Raw genomic sequence first — 20,669 nt, 5'->3', positions numbered from 1 at the left:
TCTGGGGGGTGGGAAGAGATTTTTGTAAATTATAGACCCCCAGCACCACACAAACACACACCCCACCACCACACACATCATCCCCACCACACACACATCCCCACCACACACATCATCCCCACCACACACACATCCCACCACACACACATCCCACCACACACACATCCCACCACACACACATCCCACCACACACACATCATCCCCACCACACACACATCCCACCACCACACACACACCCCACCACCACACACACATCCCACCACCACACACACATCCCACCACCACACACATCATCCCCACCACACACATCATCCCCACCACACACACATCCCACCACACACACATCATCCCCACCACACACATCATCCCCACCACACACACATCCCCACCACACACATCATCCCCACCACACACACATCCCACCACCACACACATCATCCCCACCACACACACATCCCACCACACACACACATCCCCACCACACACATCATCCCCACCACACACACATCATCCCCACCACACACACATCCCACCACCACACACACATCCCACCACCACACACACATCCCAGCACACACGCATCCCCACCACCACCACACACACCACACACACATCCTCACTACACACGCACCTACACAGACTCCAAGTGTATCTGATCAAACTTATTTACTGCGTCCTGCAGAGAGCGACGAGATAAACTCAGTGTTAGCCTGAAAAAAAAAAAAAAAACAAGACCTTACTAATCTAGAAATCTAGAAACATCCTGTACAAGCAGCCTGGAGGGATGAAATGAACATTCTGCACTATCTACGTGATCACCAACAACCTGCCTACGCCTCCCAACAGTCTCATGCCAACATGTTCTTTTTCTTTTTATTTCAATACAAAAAATAATAATAATGCACACTCAGTGGGAGGTGGGGGTGGGGTGGGTTGGGATGCTTCAGGGGTCCAAGCAGTTTGTACATTCAAATATCTCCTAGACGCAGAATGATGGCCTGAGTGTGGACTTGGGAATTACCATGGAGTCTGCTCAACAAAATGCCTCAGTGGTTGCAAAAAAGAGTCTTTTCCCTTTCGAAGCGAGAGCTGGCGGTCTGGTTGGAGTTAGGATTCCTTCCCTCTGGGAGTGTGGGGGTGGTGCACCTCACCTGCTGGGAATGTGTGTCTCGTAACAAAAGATCCAGGAACCACTCATGAGTGGAAATGGCCAAAGGGCAGGAGGGTGGGCGTGTATGAAGGAAGGTGGTCGCAGCCCACCTGGCTGTCCTCTCTTACAATTTGCATGAACCCAACAACCAGGACTAGTTGTGAGCTGACAGCAAGTCCCAGTCCGGCTGATTTCTGCCTACAGAGAAGCCGTCTTCAAGCCCTTGAATACCAACATGAGGGTATGAAATCTGACACATGGTGCATTGCTTGGGCGGTTGGGCTGTTGGGTGTCCCCAGACACTAGCACCCTTGGTTTTGGGGAGTCCCCTTCACAGTGGTTTTGGGGAGTCCCCTTCACAGTGGTTTTGAGTCCCCGAGATGTTCTCCCAGGTCTTATCACATCAAAATATATTCTGATGGTGAGTTTTGAGTTTGCACCCCCTCAGAACATCATGTATGCGTTGTCACTCATCACAAAAGTAAAACCCCCAAGAGACACCACCTCGCCGCCCTGGGGGTGCTGACAGGGGAGCTGGCCCATGTCCCCAGCAGCCTCTTCCTCCCCCATCGGCGAGAATACGGGGTTGATCACCGTTGTCTTGGGCATCGCGGCCTCTGTCTTGGCGGGCTGGACCACCACAGCTTCTTCTAGGATGCACTCCTGCTCCCCATCTTCCACCTTGTTCAAGTGGGCCACGTTCTGTGTGTCCCTGATCCACTCCTGCAGGGATGAAACACCGGGAATCACACCCAGCAGCAAGCCCTTCCCCTCGGTGATCCCCACCGGTGTCCCCTGGCCAACATCCTAGCCGTCCTCCACGGGACGCCGCTCAGCCTGCAACAGAAAAGCTCTCATGTTTGGCATCTTGTCACGATGTCCGTCATTTCAGACCTGCCTTTTGTCATCAGCCGCAGAGCACTGGCGTGCGGTCACTCCTCACGTGCCAGGGGTGTGCTCCACCCCCCAGCAGGTGTGTTCTCTGAGATGGGGGTGACTTGTTAGAAGGGGAGTTGTCACTTAGCAGTTCCAAGGGGACCACGGAGATTGCATTTTAAACAAAAGTGCCCTGGGGATTCCTGATGGTGGCCAGGACCACATCTGCAGTGGGGCGGGAGGGGTGCTAACGGGGCTCTCTTCCAAAAGTCCTCCCTCCCCAATGGCACTCCCCTTCCCTTGCTCAGCATCCCCCATGTCTTTCTTGTAGCCCCAAGTATTGAAAAGCTTCAGCTTCTCCTGCCCTAAACTCTACTGCTACTCCATCCCCTCTCTCTTGGAGGGGACAGGGGTGCCTCTCCGGAATGTGGCGCCTGGGTACAAGGCTTATTTTGAGCTGAAAGCAACTGAGAATCAATAGATGCGGGGAAAGTTCTCTGCCTTCCCTTGATCTGCCTAAAAGCAGGGGATAAATGTCCCTTTTGGAAAGGAAATATATACTTGTAAAGGGTCACCGTCTCCCTGCCAGTTCCAGAGACAACTCTTATCACCTGAGAGAACTTAAATCATAAAATGTTACTAAACAACCCTAATTTGTCATGCCTTTCCTGGTCACCTGTTCACATCTTACCTGCCACCCCCAAGCCCTAAACACCTTTTCCTTCACCTAGTCTGTTCTCCATGCTCTGTCACAATTTGTTCAAAGGGCCCATCAGCCCCCAGGGCTAATTACTCCTTTGGAGTCTCCCTTCTTTCCTGGAAGCCCTTCCCCATGCACATACAAAAGAAACCTTTTCTCTTTTTAATCTTGGTGTCCATTTAATTTGCAGGTCTCAGAGACAGGACATAAGAGGGTAGAGGAACTTTTTTTTTTCCATTGTTTTTCCCCCTCCCCTACATCCAAGTCATTTTAAAATTCACTTTGTTCCTGTAGGACGTTGAATGGCATAACCCCCTTTCCAAAATGTCCAAGTGCTAACCCTTACCAGAACCTGTGAATGTACCTTTATTCAGAAATAAGATCTTTGGGGGCGTAATTAGTTAAGAATCTGGAGAGCAGGTTTTCCTGGAGGAGGTGGCCCTACATCCACTGACAGTGACCTTAGAAGAGACAGAAGAGGAGAGACACAGACACAGAGGAGACGCCACGTGGAGACGGAGGCAGAGACAGGAGGGAGGCGGCCACCAGCCCAGAGATGGACGCCTGGAGCCCCCAGAAGCTGGAAGAGGCAGAAGGGACCCTCCCCTGGAGCCTCCAGAGGGAGCCCGGCCCTGGAACACCTTGACCTCAGATGTCTGGTCTCCAGGACTAGGGAGGACAAATCTGTGATGTTTTGAGCCACCCAGTTTGTGACCACCCCAGGGAGCTGGCATAACTTTGATCTCACTGTCCTGCAACATGCACGCCTGGGGTCTGCACCATCTGTTGACCTCCTGGGATGGGGGCTGGCCCCTCTCCCTAATTCCTCCCCAGCCCTCCTTAAGCATTCATCACATGAATGAAACAGCGACCACAAACGTTTGAAAGCGGAAGTGTAGGGTCTGTTTTCAGCCCTGCAGAGGGAACAGATTAAGAACACAACTTCCGGATAAGATCAGAAGTCGATTAGGCTGGAAAATCCCATGAAGGGGGTGGGGGGGGGGGGCGGCGCACTGATCTCAGGGGCTGATTTAAAGAGAAGCCACCAGGTGAGACCGTTGGATGTAGTCTCTCTGACCAGAAGAGAAGACGACCGTGCTTTCAGGTCAGAAAAGGCTCAGGGATCAGACAGAGACAAATGACACATGGTATCCCTCATAAGTGGAATCTGAAAAAGTAACACAAATGAATTTGTTTGCAAAACAGAAACAGACTCACAGACGTGGGAAATAAACGAGTGGTTACCAAAGGGGAAAGATACGGGGGAGGTAAAAATTATGAGTTTGGGACTAATAGATACAAATTACTATACATAAAATGAACAGCAAGGACCTACTTTACAGCCCTGGGAAGTATATTCGATACCTTGTCGTAACCTATAATGGAAAAGAAACGAGAAAGAATATATATGTAACGGAATCACTTTGCTGCAGGCCTGAAACTAACGCAGTACTATAAATCAACCACACTTCGATTTAAAAAAAGAAAAGAAAAGATTCACAGGCATCTAAAGAGGCAACAGGGGTAAAGTGAGTTTTTTAAATGGTGCATCGGAGAGAAATCGGGGCAGGACAAAGCAAGCCTGTTTATGGTGCCCAAGGAGACGACACTTACCTGGAAGTTGCCCTGATGAGACTCAAAGAGCCCGGAGAAGGTGAATTTGGGGTCCGGCACGCTGGGCATGACCACCTTCTTAATTCTGAAACGGACACGGGCAGTCGGGTCAGGCAGGCTGGTGCCCCTGTGCAGGGCTGTTGGCGGACCCCCCACAAGGGTCCACGGGGACAGACCTCCACAAGGGGCCCAGGATGGCGGCAGCTTTTGACCTGAGACTCAGCACCCTGGTGGGACTGTGTCCCCAGTTTCAAAACATGTGAGCCCCCTTCCCACCTCCCCACCTCCCAGTCACCCTTGAAGGAGTCGGAAGCAAACTAAGAAACCGCCTTCCCTGGTGCTAAGTCCTTTTGCTGAGTCATTCTTTACTGAGAAGAGCTTGAACCCAAAGGCTGTGCTCCAGGAAGGTGGTTAGCAGGCTGATAATCTCAGAGGAATGGACAGACCCTCCCAGGGCGCAGCCCAGATTTACGGAGGTGAAGAATGTAGCAGCGCCCTGTAAAACACCCGGATTATTACCACCTTTTCTGTTCCATCCAGCTTTTCTATAAAAAACCCCAAGACTCCAACCCGAAGGTGGATCCACAGTTACGTAAGTCTGCTGTGATTCCCCTTTTGCTGGGCAAAGAGAGAAAGCCGTTCTTTTTGGATTCTCCCAAAGCTGTGTCTCCGAGTCTCAATTTGTCTTTCGAGGTACAGAGGCGGGTTTTGTGGCAACGCTCTGCTCCCAGCATCCACATGAAGCCCCCGTCAGGAGGCTGGGGTTAGGGGGCACACGGCCTGTTTCTGCACAGAACTGATTCCTGCTACATAGAAATCACTATTTCTGTTGATGTTATAGACTAAATTGTGTCATTTCCACCCCCTCAACCCGCCATCAAAATTCATAGGTTGAACCCTAGCCCCTCAAACTGAGTGTATCTCGAGGTTGGGCCTTTCAGGAGGTAATTAAGCTGAAATGAGGTCCTAGGGGGGAGTGTGGAGGCAATCAGGACACACCACCCCAAAATACGCCACTAGGGGATAATGATTATTTGGAAGTGAAGATACTTGAGAAACAGCAGACACAGAACAAGCTCTAGCCTTTCCCCCATCTGCCTAAAACCAGAGCCTCAATTTCCCTCTTTAAGAAAAGAGTAAAATAAAATCCCCTTTGTAAAGGTGCCCTCCATCCTGCACCAGGAAAGGGAGAATGAGGCATGTCACTGATGAGTCCACATTGACCACATTTATCTGCCCGGGGTTTCCTCCACACATTTCTTAGTCACTTTCCCACAATTTACCTGCCTGAAGTTCCCAAATCCTTCTTCCTTTGTCTAGGGACTTCTGCACAATTTGTTAAAATGGTACAGAAGCCCCTGGGATTAACTGTCTTGTTAGGTGTTCCCTTCCTTTGTGTGAATCCCCCGTACACATAAAAATGTTACGTCAGTAAAGAAACATATGCTTTTTCTTCTGTTCGTCTGTCTTTGGTCAGTTTAATTCACAGGCCCCCAGGGAAAGAACCTAAGAGTTTCTCATCTAATAGATTCTAACTCAATGTGATTGGTGTCCTTATAAGAAGAGGAGATGAGGACCCAGACACACACAGAGGGACACCCACGTGAGGACACAAGGAGGAGACGGCCATCTACACACCAAGGAGAGAAGGCTCAGGAGACACCGGCCCTGCTCACACCTTGACCTCAGATTTCCAGCCTCCAGGACTGGGAGAAAGTAAGTGTCTATTGTTTGAGATCCTCAGATTTTGGTTCTTTGTTATCTCAGCCTCAAGGAAATAATTCAGTTGATTTCACCATTCATCATGAACATGCACTTCTTTGAAGCCAGGACAAGTGTTCATTTTTGCTTTTTTTTCCCCAAGAAGCATACCCCTCAGTTTTCCTCGGGGGTGATTTCAACTTTGTATCAAAAACACCAAACACGTCACCTGTCAACACCGATACCTGACTGCCTCATCGGCTCCCTAGCAGAGAACCACACTGGTGGCATCTGTTTGAGCTGATCAAAGAGAGAAGATTTTAGACTGAAGAAATAGTGAACGGTTTGCAAAAATGTGGGAAGTAACCCCATGCTGTGTCCAACTGCGATGGAACATCCTTGAAGTTGTCTATGTCAGCCTAGCTCAGACCCAGCCTGAGCGCCCCAGACTGGTGGTCCATCTTTCCAGCTGTTGCCATGGAAACCTCGTCGTAAGAGACCAAGACGGCACCCACAACCCTGGGCATCCGTCCCTTCAAACGTCGCCAAGAGCCAAACGCCTGGGTGTGAGGGAGTTTAGATAAACAGCAAACAGGAAACAGCGGCTGTTAAATTATCACGCAGAAGGCTGGTGAAGTGAACTATTTAATACCGTATTTTTGAACAGCTGTCCATGGTCTCTAAGGATATTGTTTTGCTATATGTGTAACTGGATTTACAAACCACACAAGATTTTCTTGTCCAAGTTTTCTCACATTAGCCACCAAATTGTCTAATTTAATACATCTCAGTAAAAATGTAAAGGTGTTTTAAGCACCTGTCATTCTAACATGACAGGAGGGCCCAGCTCAATAGGGTGTGTCTTTGAGGCAAGGGAATGTGGTTCTAGGAAAAAAAAATTCATACATTCTACTGAATCCATGAAAATATTTCTCAATAAATTCTGAAGGTATCTCTGCACCTTTGGCATTATTTTCCTCTCAATTTTCTTGTCATATACCATTGGCAAAGGGTGCATGGCAGGGAAACTGATATTTGGTTAAACAGCCACATCAGACAATTTTTTTTCACATTTCATGGGCATATTGGAATCAAAGTCCTCTACCCACGTGTCTGAGGATTCCCGGTGGGGTCGTTCTTACCTCTGTAGTTTCCATATAGACAGGAGGAGAAGGGACACCGTCAGGAGTGTGACCAAGCCAGCAATTAAAACGAAACTGGGGAAAAGCTTGTTTTCCTGGCATGAATCTAAAGGAAAACAGAATGAGTGCTATAAGTGTTCAACCGGTAACCACATCACCGTCTAACCCCCCACCCCTGCAGTTTTCTTTTTTCCCTTTATAAATGTTAGGGTTGACACATCTTGATTTTGGTGTGAAATATCCTGGAAAGACACATGGTGTCTTCAGGCAGGCAAACATCAGGCAGGAGGGAGTGTAGAGTAAACTCACTGCCCCAGGGTATGTGGACTGTCAGAGACGTTGGAGGGTATCGGGGCTTGCTTTTGGCTGGCTGGCTGTCTATCTATCTATCTATCTATCTATCTATCATCTATCTATCTTTTCATTCTATCCATCCATACATACATACATACATACATCCAACCATACATACATACATACATACATACATACATACATACATACATACAAATATCTATCTATCTATCTATCACCTATTATCCATCCATCCATCCATCTATGTATCTATCTATCTGTCACCCTATGACTTATCATCCATCCATTCGTCTTCTCTATCACCACCTATCATCCATCCATGTCTATCCATCCATCTCTGTCACTTACCTATCATCTATCTGTATCTTTCATCTATCACCATCAATCTTCATCTGTCCATCTATCTATCAGCTATTTATCAATAACTATCATCTATCTATCTATCATCTGTTTATCTATAGATCTGTCTGTGCATGTATACCTATGTCCATGTAACAACATTCATAACTAACACTCATTATTCTTGCTGTAATAGAAATAAAAGAGGAAATTAGTCCAATGATGAAAGAAACCAGAGGAATCAGCTGAATCACTTCCCCACTGACCTGTGGGGAAGGACTGGGGGTCACCCACGTTTCCCGGTGCCCCATTCCACCCTCCCTCCAAGGTGGGGCTCTGAACCTTTATTGTGCAGCCGTGCTGCAGAACGAGCATTACCTCTTAGCTGACCCCTCTGCTGGTGAACCACTGCTGACCAGTCACTTGGGTACGTGTCAGAGCCGTAGCTGGACTCCAGTGTCTTTATTCTGGCCCGGATGAAATAACACTTTTCAGCATCCAAATTGTCAATGGTAACATTGCAGGTCATTGCCTCCTTGGACTGGAGGAAGAAACAGACATGATGATCCACAACTTGACCCAAGACATTTTTTTATCTTCACACCAGGGACTCACACAGGATTCCTCCCTGCAGGATTTCACACTTTTGTCTCACTTCCTCTGTCTGCCTGGATCTTTATCTTTGAAACAACAACAAAAATTGAGGCAGCAACACCTCTACATGTCCCTCCAAAAAACAAACAAACAAAAAAATCCTTTATAACAAATACAATTACAGATGCTTTCAAAGAGTTAGTAAGTTCTTCCTTTAAAAAAAAACGTTAATTTTTAATTGAAGTAGAGTTGCTGTGCAGTATTATATTGTTACAGGTGTATAAGAGTGATTCACAGATTTTAAAGATTATAGTCATTCATAGGTATTATAGAATATTAATCATTTTTTTAATGAATATAAAAGTAATGCATGCTTACTTTTGAGATTTTGGAAAATACACACACACACACACACACACACACACAAAAGCCAAATAAGACACTTAAAACCCTTCTTTATTTTAATTCCAAAATATTATCATTATTAACAAATTGATATCATTCCTTTCATCTGCGGTGCATTCATGGAATACAGTATTTAATGCACACATTGCTTCTTATGACTAATTATTTTCTGAAACACATTTTGATGGCCCTTAAGCATTTTGTTATGAACATCACATCATTTCTTTGACTAGCCTCTTGCTGTGTGGCATGTAAGTGGTCCCCAAGGCTCTGCATTTATTTTAGGTAAGGCTTCCATAGACGCCTTTGTGCCTACAACCTCTTCCACGTTTCAAATTAGTTCCTTAGGATCGATTTCTACAAAGAGAATCAATCGGTCAGAACCAGGTCTGGGAATAAGGTCTTAACATTCGCCGACGCTCAGCAAAATTAAACAATTATCGTATTTTAGGTTTTGCTGTTTAGGCCAACTCCAGAATGCCTCTGTTTTAATTTCTCTGGTTTTTTTTGTTGACCAGATTCTATTCTTCTGGGTCCAGCCATGTGCATGGTTTTCTCTTTTCTGATCCGTCCCCTCCCCTCCTGCTTTTGTTACATACGAGTGCCTCACGATGGTATCTTACCCGCATTTTTTTACCCTTATTTCAGTATCTCACTGCCACAGTTTCCAAATCTTAGGGTGCATCACACCGGGAACGCCTCACCCCGGCTTGTCCCTGATCATCCTCCTTTCGGGCACTTGTTTTACCAGAATTCTTCTGTCTCTTTTCTTCCTCCTCCTTGGATCCATTATGAAGTCTCCACTCCAAACAATACGCAAATCACTCACCCATATGCGTTCCCGTGGCCAGAACAGGTACATTTTGCCCTGAACCATCCTACTCCCTAAGGTGCACTGCCCTCAGCTGTCTTGGAGATGGTCTCCTGGGAAATTCAATCGGGTGCGATGGGTTTGGAGGTGCAGGAGAGCAAATGTGACAGAGAGAAATCGGAACTGAAATGTCCTCTTCTGGCTTTGTCATTAGCTCATGGCCAGCTCTCCTCGTGTCACTGCCCCGAGCCCCACTTACTCATGTTTGGCCTGAGACGGTGCCAAGGAGACGCCCACCCTCACCTGCCACTCGGTGTCAAAGGTGCTCTTATACTGGATTTCATAGAGGAGATCTTTGTACAGCAGGTCAGGACACACCACCGTCACTGCTTCCTGGTGCCACTGGAAGCTCAGGTCTCTTGGGGACCTGGGTTTCACTAAGAAGGAGAAACAGCAGAATGACCACCGCTTCTGCAAAGATCAGTGTTGCACATCTCTAAACGTACAGTGGTAAGTTGGCTTGGATTCGCTTTCCTCTGCCTGTTTCAATCCTTCCTCTAGTACCCATGAGATCCGGGGTCTCATTGTCCTTATTGCATTTACAGTGGAAGTTTTAACCAGGACTCCAAGGACCTGGAGGTGTCTCATGGAAGGAGCTCCCTGAGAAACTTCCGTGTATCTGATATGGGATGGATCACGTCCCCAGCAGAAAAAGTTACGTTGAAGTCCTGGCCCCTAGGACCTCAGAGTGTGACCATACTTGGAAACAGAATCATGACAGATGTAACTGTTCAAGGTACGATGAGGTTGTACTGGAGCAGCACGAACCCAAATCCCATATGACTGGTGTCCTCATTGTCCACCTGGTGATGGGGACAGAGGTGGAGGTGATGCACCTACAAGCCAAGGACAGCCCGCAGCCTCCAGAAGCCGGGATGGAGGATGGAACAGTCTCCCACAGAGTCTTCAGAAGGAGCCAGCCCTACCGACATCTTGATTTCAGACGTCCAGCCTTCTAAACGATAGGGGAATTTGAGTTCCGGTTGTTTTATGCAACCCATTTTGTGGCCCTTTGTTACAGCAGCCCCAGCAAACTAAAACCAAGAGGGACCACAGAAGACATTGCAAGAGACTGCTTCCCGCTCAGCCAGTCCTTTAGAAAATGGACAGGTGTGGGTTGCGCAGTGCCCTCCAACAAACTGTCTTCCAGTCCTAATCTCTCACCACTGCGAATGGGATTTTATTTGGAAATAGGGTCTTTACAGATGCAATCAAGATAAAATGAGACTGTCCTGGAGGAGGCTGGCTCTACATCCAATAACAAGTCTTTAGAAGGGTCAGAAGAAGAAAGACAGACACAGAGGAGAAGCCACGTGGAGACAGAGGCAGAGATTAGAACCCAAGGAGGACCAAGGATTACCATCACCTCCCAGGAACCGAGAGAGATGCTTGGAGCAGAATTTCCCTCAGAACCTCCAGAAGGCACCAACCCTGCACATTCCTTGATTTTGGACTTCTGGTTTTCAGAACTGGGAGACAATAAGGTACTCAGTTCCTGGTGAATGTTTATGGCAGCCCTAGGAAATTTCTTCAATGTCTATGATTTTATCAGTAGAGGGTTCATGGCTTTCATATTGGATTCTGAAATGGACGTCTGACATCCTATCACTCAAAAAAAAAAGAAAAGAAAAGGAAAGATAAAGAAAGAAAAGAACTACTACATTATAGAAATCTAGACTGAAAAATGAATATTTGGAGCAAGACTTTTACTACGTTTGCTCCGTGTCTCCCAACCCAAGATGGACACATCTCCCAATCCAAGGTGACCCTCGAAAGGCACTTAAGCACGTACGGTAAGTGCTGGTCCATAGACTGTTGGTGAGAAGGGAGTATGTTCCATTCCGGATGGAAAAATGTAGAACTTCATCGTTTCCTAGAAGGAGGCACCCGCTGGTATAACCTTGTTGAAAAATATAGTTGGAACATTGTCTGTACATCTCATTGCTCCTTAATCTGTGATTTAAAAAAAACAGAACCATTCAGCCGTGTAGCATCCCTAAAAATAACACCTTAAGGGCCATCCCTTTGTTCCACGTCTCAGCCTCAGACTCTGTTTGGGTACCCTTGTTGGTCATTTCAATGATCCCCCTCTGCTTACAACTACAGCAAGACCTGTCAAAACAGGAAAGTATCCCCTCCCTCAAATATTTAAACCCCTTGAATGACTCCCATAGGGGGTTGAATTGTGCCCCCCCCCCAAATGCATCCCCAGAATCTGGGAATGGGACCATATTTGGAAATAAGATTTGTACATATGTAATTAAGAGAAGGATCTTGAGCAAACATCATCCTGGATTAGAGTGGGTCCTTAATTCAATGAAGACATCCTTCTAAGAGACAGGAAAGGATACACAGAGACATAGAGGAAACATGGTCATGTGAAGATGAAGGCTAAGATGGGAAGGGTGTGACCACCAGCCCAGGGACACCTGGAGCTCCCAGAACCTGGAAGAAGCAGGAAGGACCCTCCCCTGGAGCCTCAGGTGAGCTCAGCCCTGCCCACACCTTGATCTCAGACATCTGGTCTTCGGGACTAGGAGAAGATGAATTTTTGTTGTTCTAACCTGCCCAGTTTGTGGTACTTTGTTTTGGCTGCCCCCAGGAGACTAACTGACCAGCAGAGTAACCAATTCCTTTATTTGAGGAAGTGCTTGTAATAGGAAGATGCCAAGATTGGGCATCTCTCTGAGGCTTCTGTGAAATATTAAGAAGAAACACAGTACCCAGCCTGAGACCACAGTATGCTCCATCCTTCACACGTCAGACCCAAGCAGTGATGAAATCAAGAATTATCTCCTTCATAACTGAAGGAACTGATGCTCAGAAAGCTCAAGGGACTTGTCTGTGGGGCCACCTGTATCATCCAGCAGTTTTTTTTTTCCTGTGAGTCTTAATTTCCAAATAAATTTGTCTTAAAATTTCCCTTTTCTGTACACTTTCCCATTTATCTCATGCATTATCAAATGGCCAAGACTCAACCCCACATCAAACACCTCCTCTTTGCAGAATTGGGACTAAATTCACTTGAAAAACCCTTCCTCCCACAGGTATACTCCTATCAGCGAATGTGTCAGGCAAGGCAAATCTGTCTCCCATAAAAGGGAGACACATTTTGGAAGGCGGCCCCTGGTCACCAGGTGGGAAAAGTCTCAGCCAGGGCTGGGTAACAGGTGGCATCTCTCCAGTAAAAGGTAGGGGCTGAGACATTGCAGATGGCACTGAGGGAACAAAGCCATGTGTGAATGTTCTGAAGAATCTAGGTGGTTTCGAGTGTGAGTCACTCATCACTCGGTTAGAAGGATTGGCAGCTGTGGTTGTGGTTGTGGTAGGGCTAAGGGCTAAACAGGACACACACATCCACACCTGCACATTCAGATTCTTCACACTTTCACCTTTTGGCCCTCCCAATTGTTGACGTCTTCCAAGGGGAGCTATTTTAGCAAAAGGGGTGGTTTTTCCCTTCCTGGGGGCACGTACTTGTAGAAGAAGGTCAGATTCGTCCCAGGGTGCTCACTCGCATTCCATGTAACCTGCACGGTCTCAAAATTAAAGTTGATGATATGAAGCTGTAGTGGTTCTCCTGGGCGGAAAGAGACAAAGAGCAGAGATTTTTGAGGCAATGCTGGAAAGAAATTGAAATTTGTGAAAATGATGTCAGCACCCACGTTGTGAGATTGATAGAGTTCTTCAAAGGGACGGAGACAACCAAGATTGTAATGGTCAGTCAGAAAACTCAATCACTTGGAGAGACAGCAGTCAGCTGCAAGATTACAGCTGACTTTCTTTCTTTCTCTTCTTTTTTTTTTTTTCTTTCTTTATTTTTCTTTCTTTTTTTTTTTAATAGCTGACTTTCTTCTCACATTCGCAAGAGGTGAGAAGCCACAAGCAGCCATTCATGTGAGGAGTAGACAGTGAGTGCCAACTGTGTGTTGTCCAGTGGTGCCATGTTCTGTGGACAGATGGAGAGGCGTTGGACACTGTCCCCCACCCACCAAGCTCACGGTCCTACTCAGAACACCACACAAGACAATGAGAAGAAGCTCAGGAGAAGGAGGTCCTTCAGCATTTGCTTCTAAAGTACCTTAGGCTTCACCCCTGTCAGAATGGCCATCACCCAAAAGACCACAAGCAACAAGTTCTCACGAGGCCGTGGAGAAAAGGGAGCCCTCATGCACCACTGGTGGGAATGGAAGGTGGTGCAGCCACTGGGGAAGACAGTATGGAGGTTCCTCCAAAAACTGAAAATAGAACTACCATACAATCCAGCAATCCCACTCCTAGGCATGTATCTGGAGGGAACTCTAACTGGAATAGACACATGCAGCCCAATGTTCATAGCAGCACTATTTACAACAGCCAAGATGTGGAATCAACCTAAACGTCCATCCACAGATGACTGGATAAAGAAAATGTGGTATATTTATACAAAGGAATACTACTCAGCCATGAAAAAGAATGAATTAATGCCATTTGCTGCAACGTGGATGGACCTGGAGATGATCATGCTAAGTGAAGTAAGTCAGACAGTGAAAGACAAATACCATATGGTATCACTTATATGTGGAATCTAAAAAATACAACAAACTAGTGAATATAACAAAAATGAAGCAGACTCACAGATGCAGAGAACAAGCCAGTGGTAACCAGTGGGGACAGGGAAGGGAGAGGGGCAAGATTGGGGGAGGGGATTAAGAGGAACAAACTATTAGGTATAAAATAAATAAGCTACAAGGACATATTGTGCAGCACAGGAAAATAGAGCCAATATTGAATAATAGCTATACACAGAGTATAATCTCTAAAAAAAAATTGTGAGTCACTATGCTGTATACGTGAAACTAAATATATTATAAATCAACTCTATCTCAGTTTAAAATAATAAAATATTTAAAAAAGAAAACGTGTACATTTTTCCTTCCCACCCATTTGAAATATACATAGATCCTTTTAAAAGTTAATTCGCTTTTGCAAGAGTTGGGACCTAGAAATCACTTTCTCAAGGGAACCAACTCTTTGAACTGAGTATATCAAGGGACACTGTGCCCCATCTCCACTTCCTGCGAGCAGGTAAGTGTCTGGCTCCATGCTATAAAAGTGCTTCCTGTCGTGAAGACAGGAGACATTAATGTTTCCATTGGATAAAGCCAATTAGCTGGCCCAGGTGGTCACTCCTGTTGGAAGGCGAGTTTAAGAAGAATTATGCATGATAAATGGTGTTGGGGGGTCCTCCCATCCGAGGGCTACTTAGCGTTAACCTTGAGAAGGTGCGTGTAGGGGATGGTGTCCACCTAGCTCTATAAAAGGACATCTGTCTTGGCCATCCCTTCATGAATGGCGTGTGAATTATAACGCATTCTGGTTCCATGCTTATCCAGTAACAAAATCGGTTTTCTCTCATCTCTACATTGGAGGGAAGAATTCTACGTTGGCGAGAGATTTTGGTTTTGTTTAAATTTCCACCACCAACATGAGAGACACCCCCACCTGTCCAGGAATCACTCGCCCCACCCCGCCTCCACCGGCCGTCGGTGATGAACATTCCTCGTGGGGCCATTTCCACTGGAAGAAGCCGTCTGGCTCTCATGAGCTCACCATCCCCAGCTCTGCATGTCAGCTCCTGAACGGAAACAACTCGGGGCCACCAGAAAACCTGTTGGCACTTAGAAAGCACGCATTCATTTTACTGACTATTATGAGCTTATTTGGAAATTTGGGGAGGCAAAGGCATAAATTGGAAAGTGTACTGGGACAGCCTTGGTGACAAAAGGTGTCCTGCCGAGAGAGAGACAGAGAGAGAGATGGACAGAGGGAGGGAGGGGGGTCTCTGAGTACTGACTTCCACACTCCATCAATACTGCACTCGTATTAAAAACCCCACCTTCATGGAGACCGCCACACCCACCCCAGGAGCACGGTGGGGAACACCTGTGCCGTCAAGAACAGAACCAACTCATAGAGACAAATTCTGCGGGATTCCACTCACACGAAGTTCCTGGCATCGTCAGATTCCACGACAGGCAGTACGATGGTGGGTCCGGGGCCTGGGGAGGGGCTGGGGAGTCAGCGTTTCATGGGGACACAGTCTCAGTTTGGGAAGATGGGCAAGTTCTGGAGATGATGGTGGGGACAGTGGCACAACAATGTGAATGGACTTAATGCCACTGAAATGGACCCTTAGAAATGGTTAAGATGGCAAGTTTTATGGGCTGTGTGTTTTATCATAATTTAAAAAAAAAAGAAGCAATGTTATTTTGCTTTATAAAAAAATTTGTATTTAAACACATAATTTTGTGAGACGTCTCAAAGTAAAGCTGTTGTTCATGATCTGGACTTGAGATGGGTGTGTGTTAAGAAATGATTGAAATGGATTTCACTGTCTTGTTTTGATTTCTGATCATGCAGGCATTCTGATCTGGGGACATCCGAGCAAAATTCTAAAAATTATCTCTTGGATAAAGAGAATGGGGTCCATGCACCCTGGGGAATATTACTCACCCAGGAAAAGGAGTGAAGCTCTGACACAGGCTACAATGTGGATGGACCTTGAACACAGGATGCTCCATGACAGAAGCCGATACAGAAGGGCACACAGGGTGTGATTCCATTTACAGGAAACGCCCAGAACAGGCAAATACACAGACAGAAAGTGGGTTCATAGTGCCAAGGGACTGGGAGATGGGGAGGGGAAGTGACAGCTCATGGGGATGGGGGTCTCTGTTTGAGGGGATGAGGACATCCTAAAATTGACTGTGGTGCTGGTTGCACAGATCTGTGAATAGACTAAAAACCACTGAACTGTGAAATTATAAATTATGGTAAAATGTGCTACAAAGAGGACTATAGTCAATATTTTATAGTAACTATAAATGGAGCATCACCATTAAAAATGATGAATCACTGTATTGTACACCTGTAACATATAATATTATACATCAACTAAACTTCAATGAAAAAAACACATTGAATTGTGAGCTTTAAATGGGTGAGTGGTACGCAAATTATATCCCAGTAGAGCTGTTACCCAAACACCCATCCCGCCTTCCTCCTTTCTTGTGTAGCTTCGCCTCCGTGGCTTCTCCTCACTTCTGACGGGGACCTTCTCTAACCCTGATGAGCAGGGACCCCCCCATGGGGGAGGGTCTTGCAAACGAGGTCACTGTCGTCAACGCCGCTGTCTCTCCCGGATCCAGATGGATGTGAAACCGCGTGGTGCATTCGACAAGCTGCCTTGGTTCTGTCACACACACACACAAACACACACACAAACACACACACACACACACACACACACGTGCCCTTTTCTTTTCTTTCTTTTTTTTTTTTTTTTTTCACTTTTCCTCAGAAAACCACCAAAGCTGCGGGCAATCCGGAGATGAACAGCTGTGCAGACCGTGGGCCTCCAGTGAGCAGTTGCGTCCTTTAAATACCGAGCATTCCCTTCGCAGTTTAGAACCCGCTTCCCGGTTTTTTAGAAACTTTACAGAAAAGGTGGTGGATGAACCATGAGAATGTGTTCTCAGGAACGCGGGCATCCTGAGGGACTCTGTGCCCGAGCACTCGTGGAAATTTCCAGAGTGGTGGGGGAGGGGGGCGAGTAAGGGCAAAGCAGCTCAGGGGGGAAATCGGGGGTGCCCACATTCGATCATTTCACGTGCACGCCTGGGGTCGCTTCCCCTCCGCCCGAGATAAGGCAGGCTAAGTGGTTTCGGCAGTGACACCGACGTAGGGCCTGCGGTGCCAATCACATTGGAAAGCCTTCGCATCGGGTTCTTTATCTGCCCCGAAGGAGAGGCAGGGGCTGGGGAACCGCTGACGTAAGATCCCCACATACAGGGGGGGTCCCCAGTGAAATGGGGTGCGGGGACATCGGGGTGGGCGGGGACGCAGGAAGAGGGACCCTGCCCAGCGACTGCTGCCCTGAGCTCTCGGGATGTGACCCCCGCCCCTTGCCCGGCTTCTGGGGGCTCTCGGCCCCGAGCTCACGGCCACTGACCCCACGGGCTGCAAATCCAGGTTCCCAGAGCTCAGAATAGTCCCCTCTGGTTAAACTCCTTCCTTCCTTCCTTCCTTGTTTTCTGTGCCTCTCCTCCTCTGTCTCTTCTAAGGACACTGTCCTTGGCTACAGGGCCACCTCCTCCAGGAAGACCTCCTCTCAGGTCCTTCACTTCATCACGTCTGCAGAGACCTTGTTTCCAAATACGGTCCCATTCTGAGGTTCCCAGAGTCAGGCCTTAAAGATGTCCTCTTGGGAGACACCATTCAGCCTTAAACAGGAGGGCGCCCGACACACAAGAGTATCTGGATAAGGCTCCTGGGCATGTACCCTCCTGGGGCAGGGCTACCTACATCTTGCTGGTGTCAGTGGGGGGCTGGGTGTGCTCGGGCCTCCTCCGTGTGCAGGGGGTACACTTGCCCCCTGGGGCCTCCGCAAGGTGCATCACACGTCAGCAACACGACAGGCGAGGTGAAGTCCAGGGTCGCCAGGCCTGAATCCCTGTGCACTTGGGGTAAACATCTGGGCTCCGGGTTATTACAGGGCGTCAGGAACTGCATGGTGTGTCCCTCGCCACCCCCTTTCTACAGCTTCAAGCTCTCATCTCCCATCCATCTGTCTTCATCCTCGATTGTCCCGGTTTCCCCGATTCTGCCCTGACCCCACTTCTGGTCTGCCTGCCGCCCTGGTCTCCGTGCCTCCCATGCCATAAGCAGGATTTCCAGCCCCCACGGCCGCTGGTCAGCGAAGGGTCTGTGGGCTGACTGAAGACTGACGGCTCCTTGGTCTGTGTGGCAGGCAGGGGTACAGGCTCCCTCCCCCCCGCATCACCCCTGAACCTTTAATGAGCCCCTGTCTGCTCACTCGCTCGCTCAAACACACATACACACTCCCGCTCTTTCCAGCCCCTCCTTATTTCTGCACCAGTTCACATGGATTCATGGGGGCATTTTGGGCAAACACGCACCGGCATCACGCCCCGCCGGAAACACATGGTGACCTCGGACGGACAGATGATCTGGAAGCCCAGTGGAGCCAGGAAGTCTCCATGTGTTGGTTAGAAATGGCTCGACTGGGTGGAACTGGTCCCTGCCCATCTCGGGGACCTCGGGTGGGGAGGGGGACGCTTTCCTAAGCCTGTGCCTGGCGGGACCACAGTTCCCACTAACACCTCACAGGCTTCCACACCTGTAGTGACCGCGGGTGACAGGAGAGCTCGCAAACCACAAAGGCCCTTCGCGAAGAAAGCAGGCTGTGCATTTTCTGAGACGTTCCTAGGAAGGTTCTGAGTGAGGATGAGAACCTGCTTGGGTGGGACCCTCCTTCCATCCACGCACAGCCCCTCACACCCACTTCAGCCCACGATGTGCTTCGAGTGGCTCAGAATCCAGAACTGGTCTATGCTGCACTTTCCTCATTAAAACTCTGCATTGAGCGGGGTGAGACATCAGGAGGGAGAAACAGATCTCAGGGCACCTCCTTGAGTCCGCGGCCACGGGGACCCCCAGCACAGATGAATCCCTCCTCCCTCTGCTGCTGGATTTGACCACATGGAATCAGACCAAAGGGCATTGCACACAGCTTGGGAATTACGACGGGGACACCCCAGGGGACACCCCGCATGCAGGGTCCCTCACCTTCCTCGCTGTGTCTGCTGGAAATCCCAGTTTGCAACGCCAAGTCTGCAGCACAGAGGGTCTCTGGGGACCCTTTCAAGCCAGGTAGGCAAGAGGTGGGCTCAGACTGGGAATGTCAAGTATGGGGTGATGCGTGGGGGCAGCTCAGAAGCTAAACAGCACGGACATGCCATCACCAGCTCCCATCTGGGCTGCCCTGGAGCTGGAAAGTCAAATCAGAGCTGCCTGATTTGTGCAAGGCCGCCCCACCATCCCCGCGGGGATGGGGTCCCTCCCGGCTGCCTCATCCCACTGGTGCCTTTTGACAAAGCTTGTAACATGATCATGCAGCCTGCCAACAATTTTCTGGAAAAGCCCCAGGAACCAGGCTCTGAGGACAGAGAAAGGAGATGCTAATTATCATTCTCAGAAGGCAGAGCCAGCCGGACAGACAGTCCCACAGCCCATGGAAGGGAAGCCCTCGTCTTTCTCAGAGGCACCCTGGTGACATGATCTCATCTCGAGAAACTAAATTTTCATTTAAACAAAAGCCTTCCACATTTTTTGGAGGCAGACACAGCGATGAAGCCGCCAAGATTCTCAATTCGACAGACAAGGGCTCTTTTAAAGTTTTTTCCCATTCGTGCCTCATCATGAATTCAATGAAGAACGCGCCCTTTGCATCAGGCAAACTCAGGTTTGCAGAGACCCAGAGCAAGCAGAACAGTTGCAAAAGGCACCCAAAAGAAAGAAAGAAAGAAAGAAAGAAAGAAAGAAAGAAAGAAAGAAAGAAAGAAAGAAAGAAAGAAAGAAAGAAAGAAAGAAAGAAAGGGAAAAGAAAAAAGAGAAAAAAGCAAGGTATTAAAAAGATGGACATTTCACACAGACAGTGGCCACCTGTGCCAGCGTGACTTACCCGTCGGCTCCGGTTCCCCTGAAGCCACCCAGTGTCCCAGCAGGAAGACGGCTGAGCCAGCCCAGGCCAGAAAGACACGCCTCATGCTGGGAGGAAGGAGGAGGCAGAGAGCAGAAGGTCGGCACCTCGGGGGGGACTTCGGTTCATGACTAATGTGCGAAGGTCACCCCGCTTTTAAAAGGCGGAATAGAAACTAGGGAAATGACTACAGGAAACAGTCATGCTTTATTTTAAAAGATGACTCTTGTCAAAAAAAAAAAAAAAACATGATCACTTTCGCAGCCCCGCCAGTTACTTTTCGCAGCCTCGCCAGGCAAGCCTCACCTGAAACTTGATCAGATATGCATGTTTCTAAGTCCGGGATCCTTGCCCTTTGATGGGTCCTGAGAAACTTGTGTGGAGAGTGAGGTCTGGGGGGGTTCCTGCAGCCGTCATCT

General features: G+C 48.1%; 1 protein-coding gene across 2 annotated transcripts; it reads right to left on the bottom strand.

The window, feature by feature from the left end:
- Window positions 1-653: 653 nt before the first annotated feature.
- Window positions 654-20,368, bottom strand: CRLF2 (cytokine receptor like factor 2). 2 transcript variants are annotated; one of them, XM_064483510.1, is made up of 9 exons: window positions 20,233-20,368; window positions 13,185-13,287; window positions 11,500-11,660; window positions 9,951-10,084; window positions 8,216-8,378; window positions 7,184-7,289; window positions 4,341-4,425; window positions 1,745-1,873; window positions 654-710 (listed from the first exon to the last, which is right to left on the bottom strand). In XM_064483510.1, the coding sequence occupies exons 1-9, from the start codon at window positions 20,315-20,317 to the stop codon at window positions 663-665; spliced, it is 1,014 nt and encodes a 337-aa protein (XP_064339580.1). In that variant the 5' UTR covers window positions 20,318-20,368; the 3' UTR covers window positions 654-662. The 2 variants fall into 2 exon arrangements, with proteins under 2 accessions (XP_064339580.1, XP_064339579.1); XM_064483509.1 differs by lacking the exon at window positions 654-710 and having other exon boundaries at window positions 893-1,873.
- Window positions 20,369-20,669: the final 301 nt, after the last annotated feature.

This window comes from Camelus dromedarius, chromosome Y (genome assembly GCF_036321535.1).
Source record: "Camelus dromedarius isolate mCamDro1 chromosome Y, mCamDro1.pat, whole genome shotgun sequence".
NCBI classification, from domain to species: domain Eukaryota; kingdom Metazoa; phylum Chordata; class Mammalia; order Artiodactyla; family Camelidae; genus Camelus; species Camelus dromedarius.
This window is presented reverse-complemented; position numbering and strand designations above follow the sequence as displayed.